The sequence below is a fragment of the Sinohyriopsis cumingii genome, chromosome 16 (assembly GCF_028554795.1).
Source record: "Sinohyriopsis cumingii isolate HCF-2022 chromosome 16, ASM2855479v2, whole genome shotgun sequence".
Taxonomy (NCBI): Eukaryota; Metazoa; Mollusca; class Bivalvia; order Unionida; family Unionidae; genus Sinohyriopsis; species Sinohyriopsis cumingii.
The window spans coordinates 93781168-93796992 of record NC_142976.1 but is presented as its reverse complement, the minus strand read 5'-3'; the positions used below and the strand labels follow the sequence as shown (position 1 = coordinate 93796992).

Sequence of the window (15825 nt, the reverse complement as noted above, 5' to 3'; positions counted from 1 at the left end):
TTACATTACACTGACATGTAAAGAAAATAAAAATATTCCATAACCTACAAACAATCAAATATAAATTAAATCAACTATATGTAACCATTAAAAAACAAAAATAAATGGAGTTTTTAGTTATTTTCTAGCAAATGTTAATGTGTCATTATATTTGAATGATCCTAAAATTCTCAGTAGAGCAGTTGTTTTGTTTGAATTTTATGTAATTTCTCAAATCCACTAAATATTTTCTAATTTGTAGAGTCACTGTGAGTTTCCTGGACCTCTCTGAGAGAGTATGTTTTCTTCCAGATATTGACTTGCTGAGTACTTCTTTAAAACAGGACCTATCTCAGAACATCAATCTATTGGTCTTTTGTGTATAATTGTGGTATACCGTAGTATCACTACATGTTCATAAATTATGTGGAACAAAATTTTTCTTGGTACCAAGCTATACTGCTATCATCTGATGTGTTGACAAGGATACATTTATTTTCAGTGATGTTCAGAAAATCACAAATATAATGTGGTATATTGGCATACAAGAAAAGTAAATTCAATACTGATCACTGTTCTTAACAAGGACATGGAAACAACATTCTGATCTGGAATGGACATAGTACTTGAAGAAAAGACGGGGCATCAAACTAAACAAGAATCCCTTTAAAAGACTGGTGCTCTAATGGCTGAAAAGAATTTCCATGAATTCAACATAAGACCATTTCTTCTTCTTAACTGCAGAGTGTTTAAACTATCATTGCTATTTTTAAACAATAACAAGATTTTCAAATTACTTGCTGTGATGGACATACAGGATGTCAGGCACATCATTAGAAGTCTTCTGGTCAAAATCTAATATCATAGTGATCTTCCATTCTGGGTTACTAGTGGCAACAATCAGTTTCACAACAGCCATACAGGATGTATGACTGGTTCAAGTTTCAATTAGTTCATTCATCAGGTGAAGTAGTGAAAACAAGATTTTCAAGAAAATCACTGTGGTAGCCAGATAACATGTGCTGGATAAATTGAGAGATCTCTATCCTAGAAAGTGATATCACTATCCCAGAATGTGATTTCACCATCCCTGTATGTAATATCTCTTTCCATGTATGTGATATCACTATCCCAGAATGTGATATCACTATCCCAGAATGTGATTTCACCATCCCTGTATGTAATATCTCTATCTCTGTATGTGATATCTCTATCCCTGTATGTGTTACATCTGTCCCAAGATGTGAGATCTGTTCCACTATCAACCAAATGGTACATTATATGGTAACATGATTATATACTTACATCCTTGTTTTACATTTCAATAGCCAAGTCTTTATTTGACACTTCTGGCACATGCAAGTGTACACAGCCATTCATTAGCATTGATGGATTTCTACCCCTCAAAATCCAGTTCACACCAATCAATAAACTGTTATGTTGCACAAGGTATCTGAACTGTGCTCTAATATTATCACAAGATATCAGAACTGTGCTCTACTATTAACACAAGATATCAGAACTGTGCTCTGCTATTAACACAAGATATCAGAACTGTGCTCTACTATTGACACACGAGATCAGAAATGTGCTCTACTATTAACACAAGATATCAGAACTGTGCTCTACTATTAATACAAGATATTAGAACTGTGCTCTACTATTAACACACGATATCAGAACTGTGCTCTACTATTAACACAAGATATCAGAACTATGCTCTACTATTAACAAAAGATATCTGAACTGTGCTCTACTATTAACATAAGATATGCTGTTGTTGTTGCAGGGTTTAACGCCATTTTTCAGCACACGATAGGCTATACATGGCGGCCACATAGCTGCCAACCTTCCAGGCTCGCAATTAGCGAAAATAGGGATAAAAAGTAGTGAATTTGGACATGAATTAGTGAAAAATACCATGACAATAACTCCATCCACTCTGACCGTCAATACTATACCATATCAAGATCGCAATATAAAACTAACATACTACATATATGCAGAAATAAATCTGCATTTCTATTTATTATGGTATCATAAACTTCACTTGTTCTTGTGGTTATTTATCAAGACATGATACTGTGGCAGACTTGAACTTCCTCAACTGATTGATCATAAATTTGTTTTCTAAACAGTTGCCTGCTGCTGGTTGATCTTGGTGACAAATTTTCTGTCACTAATGAGGCCCTAAAGTCTGCCTTATTTTTCCTCACAAGAGAAAATACTCTCACTGTCACTGTTGCTGTGAGGAATGCAGCACTTTTGGTTCTACCATAGGAATATTTGGAAGCGATCTTCAAGTCCGGGAACATTTGTCAGAACAAATGTTTAGCATGGTCTCCAGCTGATAAAGGTAGATTGTGTTCAACAAGAAAACTCACAAATAATGCTTCAGTGTTGGTAGCTTGCAGGTCTTCCGCCGATGGCTTAAGATATTCCAAAGCTGAAATCTGCAAATTCTTAATTTTCACAACTTCTATGTGCTTTTTGCTACAATGTGCTTCCTCACATCATCTCTGCCACCATGTCCAATACTACAATTTGTGGCACACTGTGTGAAAAAAACATGATGTATATCAATGTTTAATGGCAGAATGCACGGCCAATTTTTGATACATTCCAAATTAAACTTCACTTTTTGAGCAATATATTTCTTTTTCCTTGGTGGTGAAGACATTGTCAAGATCTTAAATGCGATGCTGAACAGTAACTCAAATCAGTGTTGGTGATGCATGTGCAGAGCACAATTCTGGTTAAGCCCCAGTTTCTCTCAAAAGCATTTGTAAAACTATTCTTATACATATAGATTAAGATAGGCTAAAATGCTTGCTACCGGGCCAACTGTACTAATCAGCTGTAGTTCTACTAATATCACAACCAGCAGTACCAGACCATTTCGGCAACTGCTATTATCATGACTAGTAACGGAAAATCAGTTATTTTATTAAAGATTTAAAATAATTGAGAATTTGTGAACTTTTGGCTTGCGGCATGAATCACTGAAACGGTCATGAAATTCATGCCAAATTCGTGAGGATTGGCAGCTATGTGGCCAGTATTAATGGTGGAGGAAGAACATGGGAAAACCCTGGAAAGAACCATGAGAAGCTACTGGCAAGCTTTCTCACATACCCACATAGGCTGAATCCGAGACTTGAACCCACGCAGACAGAGCTGAGATGGCAGTGATCCGTAATGGAGAGCACTTTAGACCACTTGTCCACTCAGGGTCCCCAACATAAGATATCAGAACTGTGCTCTACTATTAACACAAAAAGAAACCACACAGAAGATAAATCTATATAGCCGAATAACACAGAAGATAAAGCTATACAGCTGAATAACACAGAAGATAAAGCTATACAGCTGAGAAAAATAGCAGATAAAGCTATACAGCTGAATAACACTGAAGATAAAGCTATAAAGAGATTTAACATAATAAATCAAAGCATTTTACCATCTGAAGCCGGCTCAGAAGGTCTGGTCTCAGAATCTGAAAGGCTGCATTCTCCCTCCTTCTCTGTACCAGAAGACCCAAAATAGTAACCCTCTGTATCTTTGAACGCTGGATTCAAAACTTTTACAACTTTAACATTTGTCAAAGCTGTCTTTACATCTTTCTCTGCATGAATCCAATGATGAGATTTCAGATGGTTCTCAAGTTCTGATTTTTGGATGGCCTTGAAAATGCACAGAGAACACTGGAACATGTTGAGCTCCAAATGGTGTGTCCTTATCCAGTGATTGGAGAAGGAGTCAAGGGTCAGGTAGGTTTCAGATCCACATGCCTTAACAGGGCAAAACATGCCTACCATCCAGGTGATCTTTCTGGCTCTCTCAATTTCCCCTTTCAAATCAGCGCCAAGGCCCATTTCTGTAAAAGTGTTTTAAAAATACTCAATACAATTCTGGAAAGGTAATGAAAATTTCTCATCAATTTAACACGAAAATGCATGGAACTGGAAATACGTCCATATACCAAAGCTGTTCTTATCAATGTGATATAATTAAAACATGAAGTTAAAGTCAAATAGGGGTCATAACTCCATTAAACTCTGCAGAAAATCAGTAAAATTCAAACTCGAAATAAGTCTTCTTGATATAAAACCCTGTGCAACATTTAGTTTCAATCCATGATATTCAGCAATAATCAATTAAAAAAACGCTTTTCAAGTCCAACAGAGGTATAACTTGATTACATTTTACAAAAGGGGCTCCCAAGTGGCCCAGTGGTCTAAAGCGCTCTCCGTTATGGATCACTGCCATCTCACCTCTGTCTGCGTGGGTTCGAGTCTAGGATTTGACCAATGTGGGTATGTGAGAAAGCTTGCCAGTAGCTTCTCGTGGGTCGGTGGTTCTTCCCATGGAAAGTATGCATGAAAACAGCAAAAATCGAAAGTGATCAATGTATTCATAACATATAACCTCATACCAAATATAGGTTCAATCGATAAAGTCCTTCAAAATTTTCTGAGCAGAAACAAATTTGAACGTCCAAGCTGAAAGTCAATGTTGCACCACAGCTCCATAAAATTTGCCAGAAAACTGTAAAAACTATTTGACCTTACCATAAAGCTTGCCACTAAGTTTAATTTCAAACCAGCAGGTCCTTCAAAAGTAATGATCATGGGAAATGCTGGAAATCCAACTCTAGGTCTCATCAATACAACAGGGCATGATAAATCGGGTTGAAATCCAAAATTTCTTGGTGTCGTTACAATGAAGAAACCGTAGTAACATGGAGGGCAAAAACCATTCTAAATGACAAGGGATATAACTCTGCCCTAAATGGAAAGAATGAAATAAACCAATAAACTCACAGCTAAATTTAATGTTCTTACCAAAATCCACCAGAATATGTTGAATGATATTTGCTGACTACAAGCAATATTTCATGTTTTCAATTTATTTGCTTGACATGGGATATAATATAACTCTGTTCAAAATGGAGCAGAGCCGAAAGCTATAAAAAGGCACATGCAGGTCTATGAAACAACATTCATATCAAATTACATGAAAATCTGATGACTCGTTCTTGAGCTATAGGCAGGGCAACTTTCAGTTAAATCCTATACCGCAACCAGCCAAACACAATAAACAGGACAATGGTACACATGTATAAATGCAGTACAGAAGAAGTGGGTGGAGTGGGTGGGGTGTCCCATGCTGCTTTCTTACAACTGCATTACCCACAGCTTAAGGCATTCTTGAATGCACACAGAACCAGAACAACAATTCCATAATAAATTATTATCCTAACACTGGTCACTAATAGAGGGGTTAAAAACAAGAAACAGGTTGACAACAAGGTGATCAAAACCCTCAAATTCTCTGAAATTGGGCATAAAAGGACAGGAGAGAAAATTATGATTGTCCACAAAATTCTTGAAAGAAACTATTATATTAACTTGTAAAAAGCTTATTCAGCTGGTTTCACCAATGTTGCAAATTGTCATTTATTTTCCTTACTGGCAACAAAATATACCAAATGGCTAGTTTTTTTTCCAGACATTATTGGTCGTTTAAACTTTTATATACCATCTTGGGTTTGGACTAATGAAATTCAGAGGAAAGGAAGCTGAAAACTTGATATAGTATGCAGTGGAATTTATTTATTGGTTGTTAAACAAAATTCTTTGCTCATATTAACAAACCATTTTAACAGTAGATTATTATATCATATTCTGCTTATTCTGACATCTTGCCATAGTACCTGTGTGCTGTGATCTCCACATTTTTTTTACTTTAAAAATATTTCTTTCGATGTTTCTGTTACCGCAAATCAACTGGACAAGATACCATCTTATAATGGATCTTTTGGTTGAAACAGTGTCGGACTTTTGGCTACTCACTAGCAATTAATATATGTATTTAGACTGAACTTTGTATGTGAATGGTTAGTAAAATTCCTCTTACTTTCCATCACGGAATTAAATCCTTCAGAACATTTATATTTTCTGTAACAATCAATGTCAAAACAGAACACGTTGGCCTTTATTTTAAATTTCTGATGCATGAGTGGACGGCAGCATCACTCCACTAATAAAATGTCACAAAACAAACAAAATAACACAAAAAGAGGTATCAACTTGTTGGTTTATCCAATAGTGATGCTACTGGGACTAGCTGAAATTGACCAGCATTTGAAGGCTGGAACAGTAGCCATTACAACTGAAAAACGACAGATAATTTCTTTTGCTGAAACTTCAAAGAAAACTGATTACCTTTGAAGCAAAGATCGTTTTTTTAATAAATACATGTACTAGGCAAATGAAGAAAAAAATTCAGTCTCTTTCAAAGTTCTATAATTATCTGATGTTGCCATGACAATAAGAAACAATAAGAAATGGACATCTGTTTCAAAGCTGTCCTTGGCAATAACTTCAATGACACATGAGCCCTTCATAAAAAAATAAGACTACAATCTACAGTAACACAAAACTAAAACTTTCATGAAAGAAGTCAGCACCAAATTTAAAATCAAAGCAATGGAATCTTATGGATTGTTGCATTTTACAAAGTGATTGAAACACATTTATTGTGCCATGAAATTTTTATTTCTGCAGGGAATAAATATGCTTTTGGTCCTACAAATAGTGACATATTAAATTTCCAATCTTTTGAAACCACAGATATCTGGCTGTCACGTTAATCCTGAAAAGATGTTTGTTAAACATTTTAATTTGTTCATGTTTTCATTTCCCTATCAATAGCCATATCTCCTGGGTAACATCAACAGGATGACAGGCCAAATTAAGTACATGTACATGTATTACGTAAACAACTATTTCCACATGCTATCTGCAACAGTTGTAGTGACAATCAGATATAGATGAAAATGAGGACAACCTATTTTTTTTATATGTGTGCTATTTGTTTTCTAACATGATGTGAGTCATATATGAATTTTATAACATGCAGCCTATACTAGAATTCATGGATTTCTTATATACATGTACAGTACTTAATAGATTATGGATTGTACTACATAAATGTAAGTTGTCAGTATTCAGGTGTTTTTCAGTCTAGCTTACTTTCATTTAAACAAAAGCACATTACTTTGCACCCACTTTTATTATCCACCCCATCCAACCTCTGGCTATATTTAAGGTAAATGCATCATTTTCTTCAGCTAACAGACTTGGTTGGTTATAACATGGTTTGGTCTATAACACGGTCAGATTCTATGGACCCCAACTGACATGTTAAAGTGGGATCACACTGTACTGCTATTAAAACAATTTGTCTTCTTTCAGTCACAGTGACCATTATGTTCAACAAATAAAAAGGCTTCCTCCTTACCCTACATATGAGCCATCCACAATTTTGGGTCTAGGACAGAACTAATGATAGTGTTGAAAACTTTTTATTCCTTCAATCATTGTAACCTTGACCCTTGGACTTCAAAATCTACAGGGTTCTTCCTTAGCCCAAGTATTGTTGTTGTCGTCATAGGGTTTAACATCACTTTTCAGCACAAGATTGGCTATACATGGTGGCCAGTATAAATGGTGGAGGAAGAACCCAAGAAAACCCTGGAAATAACCACCAACCCAGGAGAAGTTACCGGCAAGCTTTCTCACATACCCACATTGGCTGAACCCGAGACTTAAACCCATGCAGACAGAGGTCAGATGGCAGTGATCTGTAATGGTGAGTGCCTTCGACCAATCAGCCACTATGGGCTCCCTTAGCCCAAGTGCAAGCCATCAGCAAAGTTTGATAACTGTAGATAATGCAAAACTTGCATGATTATGCAGAAACCATCTGTCTTCATTCATTTACAGTAATAATTGAGCCATAAAATAAATGATTCTTCCTTTCTCTAAGTCCACAACATCCATAAAATGAGCAACTGAAAATGCTGAATGAGTTATTCTGTATGAACTATTTTTTATCTTTTTACCAAAATCAATAGGGTTCTTCAACAGCCCAAGTAAAAGCAATCCACAAAGTTCGGTGACTACTGATGGACGATAACTTTGTGGAAATGAAATTGGTGACAGACGAATGGACAACAGCATCATATAATACACTCTGCCTTATGGGGGACATATAAAAATGCAATAATTCTATCTAAATTGGACCTGGAAAGAAAAACAAAAAAACTTCCAATTATTTGTTAGGGTTGTACAGCTATGGTGTTTACAAAAGGTGTTTACAGCCAGACAGATGGACAGACAGAAAGGTGACTACTATATGGCCTCCTCCATTTTGAAGGGGGTCCCTTTGCTACTCGTTATTCTTTGCTGAAAATAAAATTTACTACTGATGTGACTGGATCACAATGGTGTCAAAATTTCTTACAGTATATTTATGACTTTATTGCCATGTTACATTCAATTGTGTGTTATTTAATTGTTTGAGTTATCACATGTTACAGTTATTCCACTGCTACTCCTTTAAAGTTAGTCTGGTTCCCTGGCCAACTTCACTGAATCTAATATGAAACCTAGATCTGAATCAAATACAGACAAGCCATTATTTTATTTCCATAATACTTGCATTTATTCCACAAGTCCATATTTTATGGCTCGCTTTGGTAGTACTGAGTATCTTAATAGTATCTCAAGAAAGGCATCAAAAGGCAATATCATGCAGTAAAGGGGTTGGCGTCAAAAGGCGTCATCATGCAGTAAAGGGTTAATCAAGACTAGTTATGTTTGTAAACCCATAATGTAAAATAATATGCATGCATTAGCACTGTATAGATGACATTCAGCACCGAATGGCTATCTGGTGTCAACTTAAATTAAACCCATATTGTATTAGTGTCATATTACACACGTATCAAAGCACTCTATGATATCCTGATGCCATGTAAGGCATAATGTCTGTGAGGCATCTGGATGCCATGTAAGGCATAATGTCTGTGGGGCATCTGGGTGTCGTTGTAAGGCATAATGACTGGGGGGCATCTGTGTGCCATGTAAGACATAATGTCTGAGGGACAGATGGATGCCACGTAAGTATTAATGTCTGTGGGCAGCTAAATGTCATGTAGACATAAATGTGGGCATCTGGATGGTACATAATGCACAATGTCTGTGATGCATCTGGATGTCATGTAAAGCATAATGCTTGTGGGCATCTGGATGCCATGTAAGGTGAAATATCGTGCACATTATCTGGGAAGGAGGGGCAGCATCTCAATGTCACTGGATTTCATATAATGCATAATGTCTTAGAGGGCATATGGATGTCATGTAATGCATAATGTCTTTGAGGGAATATGGATGTCACATACTGCATAATGTCTTAGAGGGCATATGGATGTCACATAATGCATAATGTCTTAGAGGGCATATGGATGTCATATAATGCATAATGTCTTAGAGGGCATATGGATGTCATGTAATGCATAATGTCTTAGAGGGCATATGGGTGTGTAATGCATAATGTCTTAGAGGGCATATGGATGTCATGTAATGCATAATGTCTTAGAGGGCATATGGATGTCATATAATGCACAATGTCTTAGAGGGCATATGGATGTCATATAATGCATCATGTCTTAGAGGGCATATGGATGTCATGTAATGCATAATGTCTTAGAGGGCATATGGATGTCATGTAATGCATAATGTCTTAGAGGGAATATGGATGTCATGTAATGCATAATGTCTTAGAGGGCATATGGGTGTCATATAATGCATAATGTCTTAGAGGGCATATGGATGTCATATAATGCACATTGTCCATGTGTATCTGTGTGTATGTGATCCTGGATGTCATTTAAGACACAATGTCTCTGGGACATCTTGATGTCATGTAAGGCACAATGTATCTGAGACATCTGGATGTCATGTAAGGCACAATGTCTCTGGGGCATCTGTTTGTCATGGAAGATATAATGTTTGGGGGGAGGCATCTGGATGCCATATAAGACATAATGTCCAAGGGGAAGGCATCTGGATGTCATATAAGGCACAATGTCTCTGGGACATCTGGATGTCATGTAAGGCACAATGTCTCTGAGGTATCTGGATTTCATGTAAGGTACAATGTCTCAGGCATATGGATGTCATGTAAGGTACAATGTCTCTGGGACATCTAAATGTCATGTAAGGCACAATGTCCATGGGGGAAGGCAACTGGATGCCATGTAAGACAAGATGTCTGGGGGAAGGCATCTGGATGTCGTGTAAGGCGTAATGTTTCTGTGACATTTGGATGTCATGTAAGGCACAATGTCTCTGGGGCATCTGGTTGCCATGGAAGATATAATGTTTGGGGGGAGGCATCTGGATGCCATATAAGACATAATGTCCATGGGGGGAAGGCATCTGGATGTCGTGTAAGGCATAATGTTTCTGGGTTATTTGGATGTCATGTAAGGCATAATGTCTGGGGGGAAGGCATCTGGATGCCACATGAGACATATTGTCCAGGGGGAAGGCATCTGGATGTCATGTAAGGCATAATGTTTCTGGGACATCTGGATGTCATGTAAGGCATAATGTCTCTGGGACATCTGGATGTCATGTAAGGTACAATGTCTCTGGGACATCTGGATGTCATGTAAGGCATAATGTCTGGTGGGGGGAAGCCATCTGGATGCCACATGAGACATATTGTCCAGGGGGAAGGCATCTGGATGTCATGTAAGGCATAATGTTTCTGGGACATCTGGATGTCATGTAAGGCATGTCACTGTCACAACAGTCATACTACCTGAAGAGCACCCCTTTAGGACAAGTTTGCAAATACAAACAATTGTAACATTCTCAAAAGCAAGTGACCACTTCTTCCTGTGACGAATGGGAGTATATACTAGTAGATTGCAGTCATTCAGTATGTCTTGTCAAAGATGAAAGATACTGCTACCTAATGATGCTCTGTACTATGGTGTTATGAACCATGGTACAGTTTCAATGTACTGGTGCTTTGGCACTTTCAGTCACTAAGGAATGTAATCCTGTCAGGAACTTGAGGTTATTAATAGCATGTTTTCATTTTACATCAAAAAAACTTTTTTCTCTCACATACCAGGTATTATATGCTCATTTTTTTCTCCGTTAACATTACATTCAGTATTTTACAATACTGCACTCGCACACAACTTCATATTGAACTCACATGTGCCCAATAGTGTATTAGAAACTACTTTGAAAACAAATCATGTACATTCTCGTAGTAGACACTTTACATTTTGATTGATTACATTTGTTTCTGAATGAAATAAACAAGATGTTTTATGGACTGCCACATACCAGCTGCTTTGGCACATTCCGCATAACGCATAAGCTATTTTGATAAAATGTTTCGGATTTAGGCTAGCAATATATGCCAGAGAGGGTCCTTACAAATAACATGCAAGTGACAAGGCATAACATGTCTTCTTTAGCTGATAATAAGAATGGCAAAAAATGTACTTACATTTTTACATCCTGAATTTCCTCAAAATGTACTTTCTTAGTTCTGCAAATCTGAATTACAAAGCCATGTAGTGGGTTCTCAAGCTTGATTACACATTTTGAAATTGTACTGTAATTTCGACTCTATTCCAAGTGCAATTACATCCTCCTTACTGCACTCAAAATGAAATAAACGTTATATTCCATAGTGTCTTTTTTGATAATTGCTTTTGAAAAACTTCATTTTTTCCCCAATTATGATTTCAAACTTTCAATGACAGAACAGAAACACAAATGCAGATGTCAACACGCTTCTCCCTCCATGCTTCAATCCAATGTATTTCATGTAGAATTGGAACAATCTGGTCCATAGTCATGCAATTTCAAAAAATCGAAAAAAAAGTACCAAAATCTATTCATTCCAGATCAAAATGGAAAAGTTGTTGTTGTTGTTGAAGGGTTTAACACCATTTTTCTGCACAAGATAGGCTATACATGGCGGCCAGTATTAATGGTGAAAATGGAAAAGTTGTTGCAATGCACATTCATTCACAATATGGCTCCAAATTTCAATTTTAAGTAGACAAAAAAGCCATTTTCTTTTGAAAGTTATGTCTAGTGTGCAACTAAGTTCAAATTTATCTGGGTGGAGTTATGTTGTTGTGTAACGATAAATCTGCGGTTGAGTATTTAGTTTGGAATACGGCATACATTCAGTTATTTTCTTTCTTGTAGTGTATTTTTGTTTAAATAATTAAACCTTAAAAGGCATATAGAAAAAGAGCATATAATGAAAAGGTTACTGCATTTGTATGGGAAATTATGAACTTGTTTTGTCGGATTGATATACTGCACTCCCAGTATCATGCAGTATTTCCATCCAAAAAACTCGTCCATATTTTCCAATGCTAATGCAGTAACTTATAAATATTACAACTATAATTCCATTCATTTTAATGATAGTTAGGTTACATTGTGGTGGCCAAATGGGATGTTGTGAATGATATTCAGTTTAAATCAAAACTTTTGTAAATATTATTATCTTCTAGCAAATGTCATTGTATTCAAATCATCCTAAAATTCTCAGAAGAGCACTTGTTTTGTTTGAACTTTATGTAATTTCTCAAATCCACTAAACATTTTCTCATTTGCAGAGTCACTGTGAGTTTCCTGGACCTCTCTGATAAAAATCTTGCCCATAATGGATATGATCTTGTGTTGTTTTTTTTGAACAAAAGAAATCAGAGCAAGATGTTTTCTTTCATATATTGACTTGCAGAGTATTTCTTTAAAACAGGACCAGGTCCATATCTCAGAACAACAATTTGTTGGTCTTTAGTACAGAACTAACCAGGTATCATAAGAAATTTATTGGTGAAAATCCAATGTTGATATAGCCATTCATTATTGGTGAAAACCCAATGTTGATAAAGCCATTCATTATTGGTGAAAACCCAATGTTGATATAGCCATTCATTATTGGTGAAAACCCAATGTTGATATAGCCATTCATTATTGGTGAAAACCCAATGTTGATATAGCCATTCATTATTGGTGAAAACCCAATGTTGATATAGCCATTCATTATTAGTGAAAACCCAATATTGATATAGCCATTCATTATTGGTGAAAACCCAATGTTGATATAGCCATTCATTATTGGTGAAAACCCAATGTTGATATAGCCATTCATTATTGGTGAAAACCCAATGTTGATATAGCCATCCATTATTGGTGAAAACCCAATGTTGATATAGCCATCCATTATTGGTGAAAACCCAATGTTGATATAGCCATTCATTACTGGTGAAAACCCAATGTTGATATAGCCATTCGTTATTGGTGAAAACCCAATGTTGATATAGCCAATGGGAGACGAGATAACAATATTTTAAAGATAGTTACCAAGGTAGCTGTTTGAGTCATTTTTCATTTCAGACCAAGTAAACACCATAGGAGCTGATGAAAGCCCCAAAAATGACTTTCAAGATCTCCGCATACTGGACCTTAGATCAGTACCATTTTCATTTTAGATTAACAAAACATTAAGAAGTATTTTAGTGAAAACCTCATGACAATACGAATCATTCATTAGGCGAAGTACTGATAATAAGATTTTCAAGAAAATCACCATGGAAGCCAGATTACATGTGCTGGATAAATTGTGAGATCTCTATCCTAGTAAGTGATATCACTATCCCAGAATGTGATATCACCATCCCTGTAGGTAATATCTCTTTCCATGTATGTGATATCACTATCCTAGTACGTGATATCACTATCCCAGAATGTGATATCACCATCCATGTATACAATATCTCTGTCCCTGTATGTGATATATATATCCCTGTATGTGTTACATCTGTCCCATGATGTGAGATCTGTTCCACTATCAACTAAATGGTACATTATATGGTAACATGAATATATACTGTCTTACATCCTTGTTTTACATTTCAATAGCCAAGTCTTTATTAGACACTTCTGGCACATGCAAGTGTACACAGCCATTCATCAGATATCAGAACTGTGCACTACTATTAACACAAGATATCAGAACTGTGCTCTACTGTTACCACAAGATACTAGAACTGTGCTCTACTATTAACACATTAACCCCTTTCAACGAGTTAACATGGCAGGAGGTAGTAGCCTACTGCCGAGCTCTGTAGCGACTTTTTTCTACCCAAAATTTGCCCGCGGTCAGAATCCGATTTTGTGTCCGGATTTTAGACTTTTTGGTCTCAGATCTAAGGCAAACTGGTATGAACTGCAAACAGACTCCAACCACAGGCGAATTTTGGGCAGAAAAAAGTCAGGTCCAAAAAATGAGGTTTTTTATCTGTATTTTGTAGTGCAACTAGATATTCCATATTATTTGGTATCACTGTAGAACTACATCTGTCTACCTTCATATAATACCACCCACTTTAGTGTATCATGCATGACCATAACGCTACAGAGCTCGGCAGTAGGCTACTACCTCCTGCCCCGTTAAGTCGTCACTAGGAGTTAATGTGTTAACACAAAAAGAAACCACACAAAAGATAAAGCTATAAGCTGAATAACATAGCAGATAAAGCTATACAACTGAATAACACATAAGATAAAGCTATAAAGCTGAATAACACAGAAGATAAGCTATACAGAGATTTAACATAAATGAATCAAAGCACTGTACCATTTGAAGCTGGCTCAGAAGGTTTGGTCTCAGAATCTGAAAGGCTGCAGTCTCCCTCCTTCTCTCTACCTGGAGACCCAAAATAGTAACCCTCTGTATCTTTGAATGCTGGATTCAAAACTTTTACAACTTTAACATTTGTCAAAGCTGTCTTTACATCTTTCTCTGCAAGAATCCAATGATGAGATTTCAGATGGTTCTCAAGTTCTGATTTTTGGATGGCCTTGAAAGCACACCGAGAACACTGGAACATGCTGAGCTCCAAATGGTGTGTCCTTATCCAGTGATTGGAGAAGGAGTCAAGGGTCAGGTAGGTTTCAGATCCACATGCCTTGACAGGGCAAAACATGCCTACCATCCAGGTGATGTTTCTGGCTTTCTCAATTTCCCCTTTCAAATCAGCGCCAAGGTCCATTTCTGTAAAAGTGTTTTAAAAATACTCAATACAATTCTGGAAAGGTAATGAAAATTTCTCATCAATTCAACATGAAAATCAGCCAAAGACAATAAATAGGACAATGGTACACATGTATAAATGCAGTACAGAAGAAGTGAGTGGAGTGGGTGGGCTATCCCATGCTGCTTTCTTACAACTGCATAACCCACATCTTAAGGCATTCTTGAATGCCGAATAGAAAAACTATATATAACACACAGAACCAGAACAACAATTCCATAAGAAATTATTATCCTAACACTGGTCACTAATAGAGGGGTTACAAACAAGAAACAGGTTTACTATCAAGGTGCTCAAAACCCTCAAATTCACCAAAATGGGGTGTAAATACATGAAAATAAAGCAAGGACAGGGTAGAAAATCACAAGTACAACACACAAAGAATATGACTGTCCAAAGAAATGCCAGAAGCCTCTTGAACTATTAAGCACATGATGTCAAAGGAAACACTCCATTTGTCTTAAGTGAACTAAGGAGATATTCATTATTCCTTTTACTAATTGGAAGAGGTAATAATCTACTTGGACTGCTGTTTAGTATCAAATATAGCAATGCAATAATAGCAAGAAATATATTACTGCTATTAAAACATTTTGTCTTCTTTCAATCAATCAATCAATCCTGACCTTCAACAAATCAATAGGTTGCCTCCTTCACCTACATGCAAGCCATTAACAAATTTGGGTCCAGGTACATGACATAGAACTAATCTTACTATCTGGTGACTGTGTTTATTCTTAAAGTCATTGTGGCCACAAATTTGGGGTCCAGGTACATGACATAGAACTAATGTTATTGTTTGAAAACTTTTTATTTTTTTAATCATTGTAACTTTGACCTTTGGATTC

The 15825-nt window shown here is 36.5% G+C and overlaps 1 protein-coding gene across 1 annotated transcript in view; it reads right to left on the bottom strand.

Moving 5' to 3' along the window:
• LOC149781009 (uncharacterized) overlaps nucleotides 1–15825 on the bottom strand; it is a 138458-nt gene that overhangs the window by 76146 nt on the left and 46487 nt on the right. Inside the window, exons 7-8 of the mRNA XM_089938122.1 lie at nucleotides 14521–14937; nucleotides 3440–3856 (exon numbers count right to left, since the gene is read on the bottom strand). Of these exons, the coding sequence (XP_089794248.1) occupies nucleotides 3440–3856; nucleotides 14521–14937 (834 nt within the window). The remainder of the gene's footprint in view (nucleotides 1–3439; nucleotides 3857–14520; nucleotides 14938–15825) is intronic.